The 17,934-nt window shown below is 45.8% G+C and overlaps 1 protein-coding gene across 1 annotated transcript in view; it reads left to right on the plus strand.

Annotated features, from left to right (window-relative positions):
- LOC140460052 (uncharacterized) overlaps positions 1-16,554 on the plus strand; it is a 35,276-nt gene extending 18,722 nt beyond the window's left edge. Inside the window, exon 3 of the mRNA XM_072554458.1 lies at positions 16,137-16,554. Within this exon, the coding sequence (XP_072410559.1) occupies positions 16,137-16,554 (418 nt within the window). The remainder of the gene's footprint in view (positions 1-16,136) is intronic.
- Positions 16,555-17,934: the final 1,380 nt, after the last annotated feature.

The following is a 17,934-nucleotide window of genomic DNA, read 5'->3' on the forward strand; positions in this document are numbered from 1 at the left end:
ATCTATCAGCCATGATTAAATGACAGAATGGACTCAATGGGCTGAATGGCCTACTTCCACTTCTATGTCTTATGGTCTTAATTCATTGATGTTGACTAGATATTCTAAATTAATCTAGTCCCATATGCCAGCACAAGGCCCAGACCCCTCTGAACATTTCCTATTCAGAAACCATCCAGATGCCATTCACATACTGTAATTGTACCAGCCTCCACCATTTCCTCTGGCAGCTCATTCTTTACGCTCACTACCCTCTGAGTTAAAAAGTTGCCCTTAGGTTTCTTTTAAATCTTTGCTCATCCACTTCACCCTAAAGCTATTACACTTTAGTTCTGGACACCCCCAAACCCAGGGGACAATATCTCGTCTATTTACCCAATCCATGCCTTTCATGATTTTATAAATGTATACAAACACCTTTACCACACTCGGGAAAACAGCCCAAAACAATTCAGCTCAAACCCTCCAACACTAGCAGCATCCTTGTAAATCTTTTCTGAACCTTTTCAAGTTTCACAACGTCCTTTTGATAGGAGCGAGAGCAAAAGTGGCCTAACCAATGTCCTGTACAGCCACAACATAACCTCCCAACTCCGATACTCAGAGGATTGGGAAAGTTGTATTTTATGGGTTTTGAAAACTGGGAAAGAATGGAAGTATAACCTGAACTTTTGAGGGTCAGTTTGGAAGCATCAACACTTTGGGGGGGGGGGGGGGGGGGGGGGGGGTGATGCAGAAAGAAGAGAAGAGGGAAGGAAGCCAAGTGTACTGCAGCCAACACAGAGCAAGGACAGAGGATGTAAAACTGTTGCAGCCAGCTTGAAGCTGCAATGTGGATCATTGCACATGCTGTACTTGAACCTGATGCATTTATTTGTGGGAATCAGATGCATTTTAAAAATAAAAATAAAGTATCTCCCCCTCCCCAATTGCTATCATCCGTCCCTCCTCACCCGGGTAATTAAGACACATACCTGAGTTGGCAGAGTAGATTCCCTCCTTGAATTCACTCCAGTTGCTACAAGTGAACACAATACCCCCTCCCTCTGGGAGTTGCCCATATCCCCATATCTCTCCCATATCCCTCCCCTTATTGCCCTACATTTATCCCAGAGTAATACACCGAACTTACACATCCTTGGACATTATGGAGGGAAATTAGCATTTCCAATCCACCCTTGAAGATCTGGATCCCAGGCAGGACCCCTCCGTCTCGAGATCGGTCAAAGAACGAACGGAATGCGGACTGTACAAAGCAAAGATATCAGTTTAATAATGTAAGGCAGTCTGATGCAATTCTGTCCAGCAACACAGAAATTAAAGCTTCTGAGCTCCGTGGCGAAATTGCAGAATTACTTTCGAAAATTACACATCATTTACATGTTTTTTAAGAGACAGCACAGCCTTAAAAGACCAATCAAATGTAATAAGGTGACATAATTGACAGCAGGTTAGTCCAATATTTCCTAGGAAACAGATTGTTTTACTCTCAAAATCATCCCGTGCTTGCTAGTTCAAGGTTAGTTCAAATACCAAATTCATATGATTCATATTATTAAACTCCATTGTTTTCTTTTCCCCTAAGCTAACCAACTCAGCAAAGCAGCAATTCAAGTTCACAGTATCAAATCATAACCTGAAGCCATTTGAAATTGAAAAGCCATTTTGTGGTTAATAAGAACCTACATACACCTGTTGCTCCTAACAAGAGCCTCATCTCCTCCTGGGTTCATCTCCATCATTGCAAGCTCATCAGACGAGCCCCTTGGAAGCCGGGGGGGGGGGGTGATAAAGAAAGATCGAACTTGCCCTGCTGTGGACTTGCCATTGCCAGCATTGGTGCACAAGAAGGAACAGTTTACCTGTGCGATCCTGAGCAACCACAGACTGTGCCAGGAAGTTGTTCTCGTCTCCTGAGGGACTGAACATTACCAAGAATGACTATTGTAGTGGTCAGAGATTGAACAGTTCATTTACAGAACAAGTCTAAATGGTCTTTACCCTGTAAAGGTGTTGTGTGCCAGTTTAATACCAGTTGTGCTATGAGCTACCCTGGTAAGCCTTGCCCCATCCAAATAGGTCACACCGCAAAAGAGAAGATAGGGAAATGTTATCTTTCGATGACAATTTGTTTCTTCAAAGTCACAATAGAATATATGGCAGGGATTAAGTGGTCTCTTTTGTGCTGACTTCAGCAAAAGACTCTTTGACCCCCCCACTGGCACCAATGTCTTCCCAATTATGAGATGGGTCGAACTGTTTGGGACAATAACTGCATCTCTTAACAAAAGACCCATCTATTGAACAGCCTCAAGGAAGTCACAAAGACAGGCATGCCTCTTACATGCCCCTTACCTACACTAAACCTGGTTATTATTTTGAATAAAGTAAGTACTCCTCGTGCTGTAACTGTAGGAATATAGTCTCCCCTGAGTTTTGCATAGAATGGAAGAATCCAAAAGCTTTACAAAACTGTAATATCACTCTTTGGGATATGCAGCTCTCAGTGACTTTTTTCTGGAGGAGGATTTTCAGGAATTATTAGCCATCAAAACCGTACTTATATCGTTTGTGATCTCAACCTTTTGGGTAATCAGACAACTGCTGCTTTATTCAGATCAGGATTTAAAATTTGAATTTAGGCTGTTGTTAGGAGCAACAGGTGTATGTAGGTTTTTATTAACCACAAAATTGCATTTCAATTTTAAATACTATTTTAAAATAAATATAACAAAATGGCTTCAGGTTATGATTTGACATTGAACTTGAATTGCTGCTTTGCTGAGTTGGTTGGATTTAGAAATAAAAGAGAACAATGGAGTTTGCATAATATGAATCATAAGTAATTTGGTGGTCGAACTAATCTTGAACTAACAAGCATGGCATGATTTTGCGCGTAAAACAATCTGTTTCCTATGAAATATCATTGCACTAATCAGCTGTCAATCATGTCACCTTATTACATTTTATTGGTCTTTTCTTGTAATTCAGGCTGTGCTCTCGCAAAAATAAATAATGTGTAATTTTCAAATGTAATTGTGTAATTTTGCCACGGAACACAGAAGCTTTTAACCTGTGTTGCTGGACAAATCTGTGCTAGGCTGCGTTCTGTCATTAAGCTGATAACCTTGCTTTAAATAGACCGTACTCCTGGTGATCCTTTTGACCGATCTCGGATCGAGAGAGCCGAATGAGGGGGTCCAGACCTTCACCCTAACCTGCAGAACCCCGAACACTATGGATAAACTTACCTCGGCCAATCCACTCTAACCTGCACATCTCTGGACACTGGGGGTAAATTAGCATGGTCAACATACACTAACAAGAACATCCTTGGGCATTATCAGTAATTGAGCATGGCTGAACCCCCCCTAACCTGCACATCGCTGGACAGTCTGGGGAATTAAACTCGGCAAAGGCCGAGGTTACCACGAGGTTGGAATTCTCTCCCAGAAATGACAGTTGATGGTGCCCTCACCAAGATGGCCGCCCGCGCTCCCCGCCCCAAGACAACATGCGCCTTACCCTCACAAAGATGGCGGCCGGTTGCCCGGGCAACCCGAGAGCTCCTTCGCCGGTGAAGTAAACACTGGGCCTGTGGGGCTTCTATTGGAGGCCTCAGTCCTCCCCCTAGGAGTTTATAAACTCCCCAGTCTCCCTCCTCCCGCGGTTCCCAATCCTACCCTGTCTCACTGTCTCCTCTCCCCGGGGGCAGGAGCCAGGTCTTGCCGCTCGGGCCTGGCGACCTCCCCGGGATGTTTCTGAAACCTGGTCCTGTTCTGAAGGAGGATCACCGGGACCCGAAATGATTTCTCTCGGCACGAGCTGCCGGACCTGCTCGGCTTTTCCAGCGGTTCTTATTACTTCAGCCACTGGCACCATTCTGCTCCCACACTCAGTAACACCGCCTCAGTCCCGCTACAGGACCTGCACTGCACATGCGCCAGCTCACAAGGGGCAGGGCCCAGCATTGTGACGTCTCCTGGGTTGAGGGGGCGTGGTTGGGGAGGACACCAAACAATCGGTGACAAGGGGGGCGGGGCGATCGTTTTGCCGGCCCCCAGCCTCCAGAAAGGGGCTGTTTAAAAAAGTTTCAACGTAGTCTTTTTTTAACTTTTCAGCCTGTTGTGAAATGTTATTCTGGACCTCTGGAAGGGTCAAACATTAGGAAAGTTTCAAACAGAAACAAACGGATATTAAAAATTATAAATAAAAATAGGTATGTTAACTTACAAAAGAGACCTCGCACTAAATATCAAAAAGGACAGCAAAAGCTTCTGTTGGTATGCTCATGGGAACAGAGTCGCTGAGCTAAGTGTGGTACCTTGGAAGATGAAAACTGTGAGTTCATGGGGGAACATTGAAGTGGCAGAGATTATCTCAGTTTTTATGTGGGCAGACAACAGAACTATTCCTATTAGAATTGGCAAGTCAAAGGCTATAGAAAGGGTAGAACTTAAACAATCAACGTTGAGAGGGTAAAGCTACACAGGAAACTATTTGGATTGAGGACAGACAAGTCCACTGATGCTGATGGCCTACACCCTGGGTCCTGAAGGAAGTGGCAACGTAGATAGTGAACTCATTAGTTACAATATTCCAAAAATCTCTTAACATGGGAAAGATTCATTGCATTTATTTAAGACTGAGATATATATATGGTCCTGATTGTCAAGGGGATCAAAGGTTATGGGAAGAAAGCTGGAGAATGGAGTTGAGAAACATCTCAGCCATGATTGAATGGTGGAGCAGACTCGATGGACTGAATGGCCTAATTTCTGCTCCTGTGTCGTATGATCTTATGGTTCCATTGGATTGGAAAAATGCTAATATAACACCTGTATTCAGAATGGGACGGAGGCCATATGTGGGAAATTGCAGACCAGTTCGTTGAACATTTGTTATAGAGTCATAGACATGTGCAGCACGGAAACAGACTCTTCAGTCCAACTTGACCATATCAAAAGATATCCTAACCTAATCTAGTCCCATTTGCCAGCACTTGACTGATATCCATCTAAACCCTTCCTATTCATCTACCCATCCAGATGCCCATTAAATGCTGTAATTGTACCAGCCTCCACCACTTCCTCTGGCTGCTCATTCCATACAAGCACACCCTCTGCATGAAAAAGTTGCCCCTCAGGTCCCTTTTACATCCTTCCCCTCTCACCCTAAATCTATGCCGACTAGTTCTGGACTCCCCCACCCCATCGAAAAGACCTTGTCTGTTTATCCTATCCATGCCCGTCATTGTTTTATAAACCTCCATAAGGTCACCCCTCACCCTCCGAACCTCCAGGGAAAACAGCCCCTGCCTATTAAGCCTCTCCCAAATGCTCCAACTCTGGAAATATCAGTGTAAATCTTTTCTGAACCCTTTCAAGGGATCAGACAGGAAAATGGGGGTGATGAGCAGTCTTGATCGAACGGCACAACAGTCTTGATGGGCTGAATGGCCTAATTCTGCTCCTATATTTGTGAACTTTTGAACTCTGGAGCAGGCAGGACTTGAACCCAATCCAGGGTTAGGGTCGCTACCTCTGTGCGACAAGACATCCAGAAAAATATCAAATCCTCCCCATCGGGGAATTGCACCCCCAGTCTCCTGAGTCACAGATGGGGATACTAACCACTACACTACCGAGGATGCTGGACAGTTGCAAGATGATGGAGATAGGGTTGGAGAATAGGTGGGTCCTTCAGGAACTATTATAGACATGAAAGTGTGAATGGCATCCTTATGTACTGTGTAAAAACAAGGACTGCAGATGCTGGAAACCAGAATCTAGATTAGAGTGGTGTTGGAAAAGCACAGCAGGCCAGCAGCATCCGAGGAGCAGGACTAAGCCAGCAGGACCTGACCTGTGCCACACAAGCACAGTCCCCCTGGAGTGTTACCAGAGGTATGTTCAGGCTGTAGGAAGAGATCCAATTCCCGGTTTGACCTGGAATGTAATCCCCACAGGCACACAGGGAGCGGTGATCCACTTGCTCCACATGCGGGAAGGGATTCACTGAGTCATTCAAACCTAAACACATCATTGACTTCCTACTGGACAGAAAGGATTAAACTTCTCAGCAACAACCGCTTTAAAAAAAGTTTCATTTTATAGTCATAGCGAGAATCATAGTTTTCCAAACTGTGGGCCAATACTAGTGATGTTGAGAGACCATATTTTGAATGCATGGCCGCCCAGGTAATAATGGTTGCTATGGGACTCACAGCGATGACTGAGGGGCCTTTAGTTGTTTCTGTGTTGTTGATGAGGCTTGGCCTCATGGACTGCTCTCTGAAGTCAGATTCAAAATAAGTTTTGAAAATTATGAGAAAAATCATACCCAGAAAAGACAGTGAAAAACTGTTCACCATGGGAAAAGCATTGAGAATAAGAATGCAGATTTGAAATCCATTACAAGGAAGAAAATGTGATGTGAGAAAGAAATTTCACAAAGTGAGTAAGTAGATCTGGAAGACATCGCATGGAACAGTGGTTGAAGCAGATTCAGTTAAGAGCATTGGAAAATTATTTGATGACAAGCAATGTACCAGTTTCCAAGGAAACGTCAGGAAAATGGCACAACATCAGAAAGCTCATTTAGAGAGCTGCATGGACACGATGGGCTGAATGGCCTGCTTCTGTGATTTAGTAATTCAGTGGTTCATAATTGCTTATCAGGTCTTCGTCAGTTGTGAACGTCAAGCTAACATCTGCTATTTTGTATAGTCAGTCAGATCGATGTTTTATAACTGCAGGGATTGGGGCTAGGACCCCAGGTATTCACATTATGTGTCAATGATTTAGATGAGGGAACTAAATGGAATATATCACAAATTGCAGATGACACGAAGCTGGGTGGAAGGGTGAGCTGTGAGGAGGATACAATGTTATTTGGACAGTCTGAGTGAGTGGGTAAATGTATGTCAGATGCAGTTAGTGTGGATAAACGTGAGGTTATCCACTTTTCTAGCAAAAATAGAAAAGCAAATTATTTGAATAACTGTAACCTGGGAGATGGGAAGGTTCACCAAGAACTAATCCAAGATGGAGGACTGGAAAATTTGTTGCTGTAAGAAGTGCTCCTTTTTTGAGGTATTTTCAGTGTTGGAGGCGATTTCCTTGAATTCCAGGAGCAGCAATTAATGTTTTATATGCTGATGCATTGTCTTGGAACTTTAGAGTAAAAGAATCAAGTCAACAGCAATTTCAAAATGGAGAAAGACAGCCAAAGACAGCAAGCACATGGTCTGTAAGGGAGAGAGAGAGAGAGAGAGAGAGAGAGAGAAAGAAACGTATACTACTAACGGATATAGCAGTGAATCTGCATGGTTACTGTCTTTGCTGTTTGAAATCATGTATCTCTGAACATCTTGGAAAAATTAACAAACAACAAAATTAACAGCTGATCTTGGAGGAACATGTGTAGGACAGCTCACAGCACAGGAACAGATTGCTGCATAGTTTTTAACGTGTACCTTGCCGTAAGTCTGCAGTAGTGAATAGAGTGGGTGCTTTCTTGATTATATGTTTTGAGATTATGGAAGTTCACCAGCGAGTCCACAACAGGGAATGGCTAATCACCTGCTCCAGGTACAGGAAGGGATTCATCAATTCTTCCAGCCTGCAGACGCACTAGCGGGTCCACACCAGGCACAGCATGCTCACCGACTCTCAGTGCGGGAAGGGCATCACCTCCTCCTCCAACCTGCGGAGGCACCAGTGAGTTCATGTGCCATCACAGGGTGATTGAAGGAACAAGGGCCGAGTGCCATTATCGACTGGACTATCAACCCAGTTCTGGGGACTCCTCAGGACTCCTGGGTTTGAATCCCACCACAGCAGATGGCGGAATTGGAATTCAGTCAGAAATCTGGAGTTCAGAATCTAATGATGAAATCATTTTCTGGGGAAAGAAAACCCTCTGATTCACTCATGTTAGAGTCTGTCTGCAACCCAATCTTGAGTCAGATTGGTTCTGTTTCCAAAGTAGGGATTTATAACATGTCACATGGATTGACTGCCTGAAGATTGTGCGCTTTTTGGGCAAAATATAATGTATCTGCAAATAAAATTCTGCAATTGCAATTTCACCCCATAAACTGATGTGTGTGCATGCATGAGAGCGTGTGTGTTTGTGCATAAGAGCATGTGTTTGCATTCGAGCATGCTTGGTAACATGTGTGAGTAATGGGGTACAAGTCTGTGAGTGGGGTCACTTGCAGTGTGACATGAAACCAAGGTCCCTGTTGAGGCCATCCTCATGGGTTCCATACTTGGCTATCAGTTATACAACACACATTGGAGAGGGCAGGGTGGGGCTTGTCTTTCAATTTGCAGAAGGTGGGAGGTTCTGGATGCTGTGATCCAGGGCAAACACATCCTGGAGGACATTCGGCTCAGAGAGATGGAGCTGGAAGCCAGGCTGCAGACATGTTGAGGGTAAAGTGGGAAAGTTAACCAGACACTTTATTCTGGGAGATGGTCATTCCCTTCTGGAGAGAGCCTTTTGTTTGCATCAGTGGACAGGGTCAGGAGGGTGTAAGTGCAGGTCTGGCAGGTAAAGGGGATCTGAGAGAGGGCTGCAGGTGGTAGGAGCTGACTGGTTGGGCAGTGGGAGTAAAAACAACATTGGGGAGGGGGAGGTGGTGGTAAGGGACAGAACAGTGACAGGGATGGTCTCCATTCTCTGCAGTTGTCAGCAGGAGCACAGATGGCATTGGTGTCTGTTAGGTGCCAGGATTTAGGAACCGATGTGCTCAGGGCTGGAGAATTGGGAAAGGGAGGTTGCAGTGGGTGTGATCCAACAATGTCAGGAGGAGAAGCCTCTGCTGAGGGCACATGAGAAGTTAGAAACTACTAGGACAAAGCAGAACATCAAAGCTCTGGGTGGCACGGTGGCTCAGTGGTTGGTACCACTGACTCACAATGTTGGGGACCTGGGTTCGGTCTCACTCTTGAGCAGCTGTCTGTGTGGACTTTAACACGTCCTCACCCTTCTGTCTGCATGAGTTAACTCTGGGTGCAGTTCAGGGTAGATCGGCTGTGCTAAAGTGTCCATATATGTGCAACTGAGGATCGGTTAACCGTGAGGAACTGCAGGAAAAACGGGTGGGTCTTGATGGGATACTGTTTGGAAGGTCAGTCTGAATTTTATGGGCCAAATGGCCTGTCGGGATTATATGATTCTACTGCATGAGCCAAGCATCTATTGAGAAACAATTGCCTCAGGTCTGCTGTGGGTGGAGTGGGTTCCAATTCATGAGACACTGACACTAGTCCTGAGGAAGGTGGGATTTGTGCTGTCAGTCCCCAAACCTTTGGTCCCCATCCACTCTCTCTCCTCACACTCTGCACTTACCAATTCTCTGTGCTCAGCCGCCTTCTCTCTCTTCCCCTCATTTTCTGCACCCCACCCTCTGTCCCCTGTCATTTTCTCTCTCTCTCTCTCTCTCTCTACCCCCACTCCCCTGTCCATTCTCCCTCCCTTCTACCATTTTATGCTTTCTCGTGCCCTCTTCGATTGCTGTATCTCTTTCTCAGGAAAGAGAGAGAATCGATAGTGATGACTCTACCTGGAAGACAGGGGTGCGCAAGAAATGGCTGATCTTTAAAATTAAGAACAGCTAAAATGATAGATTCAGAAACATTGTTAACATCTAAAAGTATATTAATTTATTTTTTAAAAAGCTGCACTCATGTTTCTGAAACTTGCATTGAAATAGACGCATAGAGTCATACAGCACAGAAACAGATCCTTCAGTCCAACTCGCCCATGCCCTCCAGATCTCCTAAATTGATCTAGTGACCCATTTGACAGCATTTCGCCCATATCTCTCTCACACCTTCCTATTCAGATACCCATCCTGACCCTGATGCCTTTCAAATGTTGTAATTGTAGCAGCCTCCACCACTTCCTCTGGGCAGCTCATTCCATACACACACCACACTCTACATGAAAGTTACCCCTTAGGACCGTTTTAAATCTTTCCCCTCTCACCCTTAACCTATGCCGTCTAGTTTTGGACTTCCTCTCCCCTGGGGAAAAGACATACAAAGCCGGACGAAATTCAAGAGGAATAAAATGTCGATCCACAGGGAAAAATAAAATTGTGGCTGCAGCTTTTTTTCTCCTATTGACATTTGGACGCTTAAAATCTGTCAGGAACGCCAGCACCTCCACAAAGCAGAGTGCGCATGCTTCTCGGTGTCAGCGACAACTGCGCATGTACTGCGGTGTCACCAACAACTGCGCATGTACTGCAGTGTCAGCAACAATTGCGCATGTACTGCGGTGTCAGCAAAAGCACTGAGCATGCTCGTCGCTGTCCGCGGAAGCGGCGCTTGGCTTCCTTCTGAAGGATCATTGGTGAGACCCGGAGACCCGGAGGACCGGAAGGAGCCTGGTCCTCCTGCCATTCAGAACAGCCTCTGTCTGAACGCGGAAGTTGGGATGTGAGTTTTTCAAGATGTGGTTGTTCCTCTCTCTCTCTCTCTCTCTTTGAATGAAGATTGAGCTTCACCCCAGACTGCAACTTTGTCCAACATCTGTGCGTACGGCACTCTCTTTTCTCACCCACTTTTTCATTTCTTTTTCGTTCTGGGATTCAGTTGCTGATTTCCACGAACTGAAGGGAAAGGGAGTGAATCCAGGGAGGGGACAGACTTTGGAAAAGTTGGTCCACGTCTGTGTCTCAATTGGCAAACGCACAACAAATGCAGTACCGCAATGTAAAGTTAAAGCTTCTTGCTTTTAAAAACGGCAGAAAGGAGGTGCATGGTTTAAATGATAATATATTGGTATGTGGAGAAAGTGAGGACTGCAGATGCTGGAGATCAGAGTCAAGTGCAGGTCAGGCAGCATCCGAGGAGCAGGAGAGTCAATGTTTTGGGCACGAGCCCTTCATCAGGAATGATGTGTGATGTACAAAGGGACCTCAGCGTCCTTCTGCACCAGTTGTCAGACAGGTGCAGCAAACAGTCAGCAAGGCAATAGGAATTGAGTTAAAAAATGGGGTTGACTTCCTGCAATTGGGAGGCGGGGGGGGGGGGTAGTCATTGAATATATTCAAGGCTGAGGTCATCTGACTTTTGAACAACAAAGAAGTGGATGGTTAGAGGGGAAGACAAGAAAATGGTTTTGAGACCATTACAGAATCATGCAGCACAGAAACAGACCCTTCAGTCCAACTAATCCATGCTTTGTTTGCATACTAAACTAATCCCATCTGCCAGTGTTTGGCCCATCTCCCTCTGTCATAAAGCTGGTCCTTTTTCTAAAAGCTGGTCCTTCTTCTCAAGGATACCGTGTCCTTGGTTTTTTTTCAGAGTGGCGGGAAAGTGGCCACGGACTCCAAAACGGGTGGTTTCGTACAGAAATGAAGAGGGTATTAGTTGGCTTTTTTGTTTACACGTCAACAGATGAGACTTTAGGCCCAAGCTTTTATGTTTTCGAAGTGACCTGCATAATGAAAGACAAGTGATCTGTTATGAAAACTGAGGCCTTGTTTGAGTGAGTTCAGCAGTGGACTGTGTGGAGAATAGTTGTTAAACTCTCTCTCCTTCTGCCCTTCTAACTTCGACCTGTCAGCCTCTGTTTCAGTTTTACTGGATGTTTAAGGGGTTTGTTTATTGGGACTGTTGTGTACATTTGAGTTCTGTAGGTACTCTATATTCTGTTCTTTGTGTTTCATTCTGTATTCTTGTGAATACATTTATCTGTTTTAAATCCTGGTAGTCAACCTAGCTAACTTTGGGTAATTTTCACTGTGCACTTACTGAAACAAATAGCAAAGTTATGGTCTGCGCTGCCTGCTTAAGAATGTTTTGAGTGGTCTGGCCTAGTCCTTAACACGTCCAAACCTTTCCCATTCATGTCCTTATCCAAATGTCTTTTAAATGTTGTAACTGTACCTGCATCCCCGCTTCCTCTGGACATTCATTCCACATACGAACATTCTCTATGGGAAAACAAAGGTGTTCCTCCTGTCTTTTTAAAATCTTTCTCCACTCACCTTCAAAATTTGCTCCCTAACCTTGAAATCCCCACTCTAAGGAAAAGAAACCCATCATTCACCTCATCTATACCCCTCATGACTTTATAAAGCTTGATAAGATCACCTCTCAACCTCCTATGCTCCAGTGAAAAAGGTCCCAGCCGATCCACCGAGATGTAGGTATATTCATATCCAGTTCAATGTTGGTGCAGATCTGTTCAATGTTGGTGCAGACTTGAAAGACCAAATGGCCTACTCCTGCTCCCAGTTCTCTCTCACTATTTCCAGGACAACAAGAGACCATAAGACCTCGGAGCAGAAATTAGGCCATTCAGCCAATCAGGTCTGCTCCACCATTCAATCATGGCTGACAAGTTTCTCAACCCCATTCTCTTGCTTTCTCCCCATAACACTCAATATCCTTGATACACAAGAACCTATTTATCTGTGTCTTGAATATACTCAGTGACTTGCCCAACACAGTCTCTGTGGCAATGAATTCCATAGGTTTCGCACTCTCTGGCTACAAAGGTTTCCCCTTTATCTACGTTCTAAAAGGTCTTCCCTTTACTCTAAGGCTGCGCCCTTGAGACCTAATCTCTCCGACCAATGGAAACATCTCCCCAACATCCACCCTGTCCAGGCCAATCAGTATTCTGTAAGTTTCAATTAGATCCCCCAAGCGTGGGCTGTAAATCAGCGTAAACCAGACCCTTCAGGATGAGGTACAGCACGGATTAGGTTCAGCAAAGAGAGAATGGAGGGAGAATGTGGGGATGGAGATTTTCAGCATTTAGGAAATAAGAGAGGAAAGAAAGTTCAATCTAAATTAGAATTGAATGGATGGGCTGATGGGCCGAGGAGTGGCAGATAAAGTTTCATTTAGATAAATGTGAGATGTTGCATTTTGGAAAGGCACATCAGGGCAGGATTTACACATTTAATGGTAAGGCCGTGGAGAGTGTTCCTGCATCAAGAGACCATGGAGTGCAGATTTGTAGTTCTGTGAAAGTGGAGTCACAGGTAGACACGGTAGTGAAGAAAGCGTTTGGTGGCGCTTGCCTTTATTGAGCAGAGCATTGTGTACAAGAGTTGGGAGTCATGTTATGGTTGTACATGATATTAGTTAGGCCACTTTTGGATCACTGCATTCAGTTCTGGTCTCCTATGTTAGAAAGATTTTGTGAAACTTTAAAAGAGTTTGGAAATGATTTACAAGGCTGTTGCCAGAGTTGGAGGGTTCCAGTTATCGGGAGAGGCTGAAAAGACTGCGGCTGTTTTCCCTGGAGCGTAGGAGGCTCAGAGATGACCTTATAGAGGTTTATAAGGGGCATGGATAGAAGTCCAAAATGAGGGAGAGAGGAAAAGAAATTTACATTGCAGTGAATCTGCACAGTTACTGGACGTTGCAGTGCATCTGGGAAAGGTTAATGAACAGCAAACTTCACAGCTGACCATGGAGGAACCTGTGTGGGGGAGTTCACAGAACAGGAACAGAGAAGTGTATAGTCTTTAACGTGTAACTCAGCTGTAAGTCTGCAGTCGTGAATGGAGTGGATTCTTTCTTGATTATATGTTTTACTGACATCTGTCTCTTGATTAAATTTTAAAAATATAAACCACAAGTACTGTGTTAGCCCGGAGCACTTTTTTAGAGCAAAAAGACAGTGCTATTTTCTGGGTCTGTAGATTGTGAAGGAGCAAAGGTGGCTTTTATGAGAGTGATATGCTCTTCCTGTCAGATGTGGGAGATTAGGGAGAGTATCCATGTTACTGGTGATTATGTCTGCAGTAAGTGTGTTTGGTTGCAAATCCAATTCGATTGTGTGGATAAGTTGCAGTGACAGTTCGAGGTAATGAGGATTTTACAAGACCTGGGGGTATGATGGTTTGGCAATGATAGGAAGGGAGAAAAGCCGCAGCTACATTCAGGGAGATGGGTTAACTCCAGGAAAGGTAGGAGGGGTAGGCAGGTAGTGCAGGAGTCTTCTGTGGCTGTCCCCATTTCAAATAAGTCTGCTGTTTTGGAAAATGTAGGGGGTGATGGTCTCTCAGGGAATGTAGCACGAAAAGCCAAGTTTCTGGTCTCGAGATATGCTCTCATGTAATGAGGGGAACATCGGGTTCCAAGTGATCAATTTTGATAAGGGGCTCTCTAGTCAGAGGTACAAACTGACGCTTCTGTCGTTAGCAGTGAAAAATCAGAATGGTGTGTCGCCTCTCTGGTGCCAGGATCAAGGATGTCTCCGAGAGGGTGCAGAATGTTCTCAAAAGGGAGAGTGACCGGTTGGAGGTCATTGTACACATTGTAACCAATGACATAGGAAGGGAAAAGGATGTGATTCTGAAGGGAAAGTGTAGAAAGTCAGGCACAAATTTAAAAAAAGAGGTCCTAGAGTCAAGAAAAATCTGGATTACTGCCAGTGCTATGAGCTCGTGAGGGTTGGAATAGAGAGGATAGAGCAGATGAATGCATGGCTGAGGAGCTGGTGCATGGGAGAAGGGTTCACATTTTTGGATCATTGAAATCTCTTCTGGAGTAGATGTGACCTGTACAAGAAGGATAGATTGCACCTGAATATTGGAAGAGAGCTAATATACTGGCTGGGAAATTTGCAAGAGCTGCTTGGGAGGAATTAAACTAGTAAGGTGGGGTGGGTGGGGAGGTACCCAGGGAAATAGTGAGGAAAGAGATCAACATGAGACTGGTACAGTTGGGAAAGGGAGTGAGTCAAACAGTCAGGTCAGGAAGGGACAAAGCAGAGAGCAAGGTAGGACTAACAAATTAAATTGCATTTACTTCATTGCATGAGGCGTAACAGGGAAGGCAGTTGAACTCCGGGCATGATTAGGAAGATGGGATATGATATCATAGCAATTACAGAAACGTGGCTCAGGGATGGGCAGGACTGGCAGCTTAATGTTTCAGGATACAAATGCTACAGGAAGGATAGAGAGGGAGGAAAGAGATGAGAGGGAGTGGTGTTTTTGATAAGGGATAGTATTCCTGTTGGACTTAAGGAGAATATTCCTAGGAATACATCCAGAAGGTGATTTGGTTCGAACTGAGAAATAAGGAAGGGCTGATCACCTTATTGGGATTGTGTTGTGTTGGTCAGTGGGAAATTGAGAAACAAATTTGGATGGAGATTTGAGTTACCTGTAAGAGTAATTGGATGGTTATTGTTAGGGATTTTAACTTTTCAAACATAGACTGGGATTGCCATAGTGCTACGGGTTTAGTTGGAGAGCAATTTGTAAGAAACGGACCTAAGGGGCAAGTTTTCATGCAGAACGTGGTGCGTGTACAAATTTGCCAGAGGAAGTGGTGGGTGCTGGTAAGAGTATGACATTTAAAAGGCATCTGGATAGGTATATGAATAGGAGGGGTTTAGAGGGTTATTGGCCAAATGCTGGCAAATGGAACTAGATTAATTTTGGATATCTGGTCGACATGGATGAGTTGGACCAAATGGTCTGTTTCTGTGCTGTGTCTCTCTCTGACTCTGGCTTGCCACTAACGTTTGCCACGTCTCTATGTTCAGTTTCTTTCTGGTGTCGGTGTCAATACCTTGTTGTCTCATTCCGACCCCACCTCCCCCCGGATTGACAATGATGACTTTTGTAATCTCTTTTTACAGACTATCTGAAGACGGATGTTTCAAAATCAACAGCTTATGCTTGACTCTCCTGCTCCTCAGATGCTGCCTGACCTGCTGTGTTTTTTTCAGCACTACACTTTTCGACTCTGATCTCCAGCATCTGCAGTCATCATTTTCACATCAATGTCTGACAGTCACTCAATCCATCGGGACAGCAAAGATTTTCAACTATGATTCTGTGAGATGGAGCAATGCTTTTTGGTTCCTTTTTCATGTTTTCAGCATCAGTGGGACTGGATGAGAGACCCTACTGTTGCAGTGCACTGAGTGTGGAGCCAGAAACAGTTATACGGCCTGGAAAGAGGAATTCACACTGGGGAGGGGCTGTATACACGTTTGTGCGCGGCTGAAGCTTCAGCCATGGAGAAACCCGAGGAATCCTGCCCCATGGAGAAACCGTGGAAGTGTGGCGACTGTGGGAAATGCTTCAGTTTCCCGTCTGCCCTGGAGACTCATCGGCACAGTCACACCGGGGAGAGGCCGTTCCCCTGCCCTGAGTGTGGGAAGGGCTTTAAACGCTCCTCTGACTTGCTGGACCACCAGCGGGTCCACACGGGGGAGAGACCATTCAGCTGTCCTCAGTGCGGGAAGGGCTTTACCCAGGCCTCCAACCTGCTGAGGCACCAGCGGGTCCACACCGGGGAGAGGCCGTATGCCTGCCCCAAGTGCAGTCGGAGGTTCACGTCGTCCAGTAACTTGCAGAGACACCAGAGGGGGCACCAGCAGATTCCGCCGGCGACACTGATGAGGGTCACCCCCAGGACTGAACCTCCTGCCCGTTCTGACAGTGGGTGCAGTGGGAGCGTCAGCGAGCTCTCTTTGTTTTCTGCTAGACAGCACCCCCACACCCCTCCCATCTTCCCCCAACCCCAGGTTAGCTCACGGGCGGCACAGTAGCTCAGTGATTAGTGCCACTGTGTCACATCGCCAGGCACCCTCAGGGTGACTGTCTTTGTGGAGTTTGTACATTCTCCCCCCCATGTCTGCAAGGGTTTCCTCTGGGTGCTCCCACAATCCAAACATGAGCAAGTGAATTAGCCAAGCTAAATTGTCCCAGAGTGTTCAGGGATGTGTAGGTGCAGTGAATTGTTTAGGGGTTAATGTAGACTAATGGGGTAGGGAAATGGGTCTGGGTGGGTTACTCTTCAGAGGGTCAGTGTGGACTTGTTGGGTTGAAGGGCCTGTTTCCCTGTAGGGATTGTGTGAGCTTTGTTTAGGGGGTAATGTAGACTAAGGTAGGGGAGTGGGTTACTCTTCAGAGGATCTTTTTTTTTAAGATTAGATTACTCACAGTGTGAAAACAGGCCCTTCGGGCCAACAAGTCCACACCGACCCGCCAAAGCGTAACCCACCCAGACCCATTCTCCTACATTTACCCCTTCACCGAACACTACAGGCAATTTTGTATGGCTAATTCACCTAACCTGCACATTTTTGGATTGTGGGAGGAAACCGGAGCACCTGGAGGAAACCCACGCAGACACGGGGAGAACGTGCAAACTCCACACAGAGAGTCACCTGAGGCGGGAATTGAACCCGGTTCTCTGGCGCTATGAGGCAGCAGTACTAACCACTGTGCCACCAGTGTGGACTTGTTGGGTGAAAGGGCCTGTTTCCCTGTAGGATTCTGTGAGCTTTGCTTGCAGTGTTGCTCACTGAGCCCAGGACTGCACGTTCCCACTGAAGTTATCCGCACAAACCTCAGATGGCATCCAAACCAATGTACCAAACTAAAGGGGTAGCCATGGGCACCCACATGGGACCCAGCTATGCCTGCCTCTTTGTTGGGTACGTGGAACAGTCCATTTTCCTCAGTTACACCTGTTCCTCCAGGACATCGATGACCATATTGGTGCCACTTCATGCTCTCACAAGGAGTTGAACAGTTCGTCGTCTTTATCAACACCTTTCACACCGACCTCAAATTCACCTGGACCATCTCCCTTTCCAGGACCTCTCCATCTCTGGCTACCGACTAACCGTGGACATCAACTACAAGCCCACCGACTCCCACAGCTACCTAGATTACGCCTCCTCCCACCCCACCTCCTGTAAAAACACTGTCCCTTATTCCCAATTCCTCCGCCGCATCTGTTCCCAGGATGACCAATTCCACCGTAGAAAATCCCAGAGGGCCTCCTCCTTCCAAGTTCGCAATTTCTCTTCCCACGTGGTCGACAATGCCCTCCAGCACATCATCTCCACATCCTGCAACACCGCCCTTGAACCCCACCCCTCCCAATGGAACAAGGACAGAACCCACCCCCAACCGTCCTC

Source organism: Chiloscyllium punctatum, chromosome 36 (genome assembly GCF_047496795.1).
Source record: "Chiloscyllium punctatum isolate Juve2018m chromosome 36, sChiPun1.3, whole genome shotgun sequence".
Lineage (NCBI taxonomy): Eukaryota > Metazoa > Chordata > Chondrichthyes > Orectolobiformes > Hemiscylliidae > Chiloscyllium > Chiloscyllium punctatum.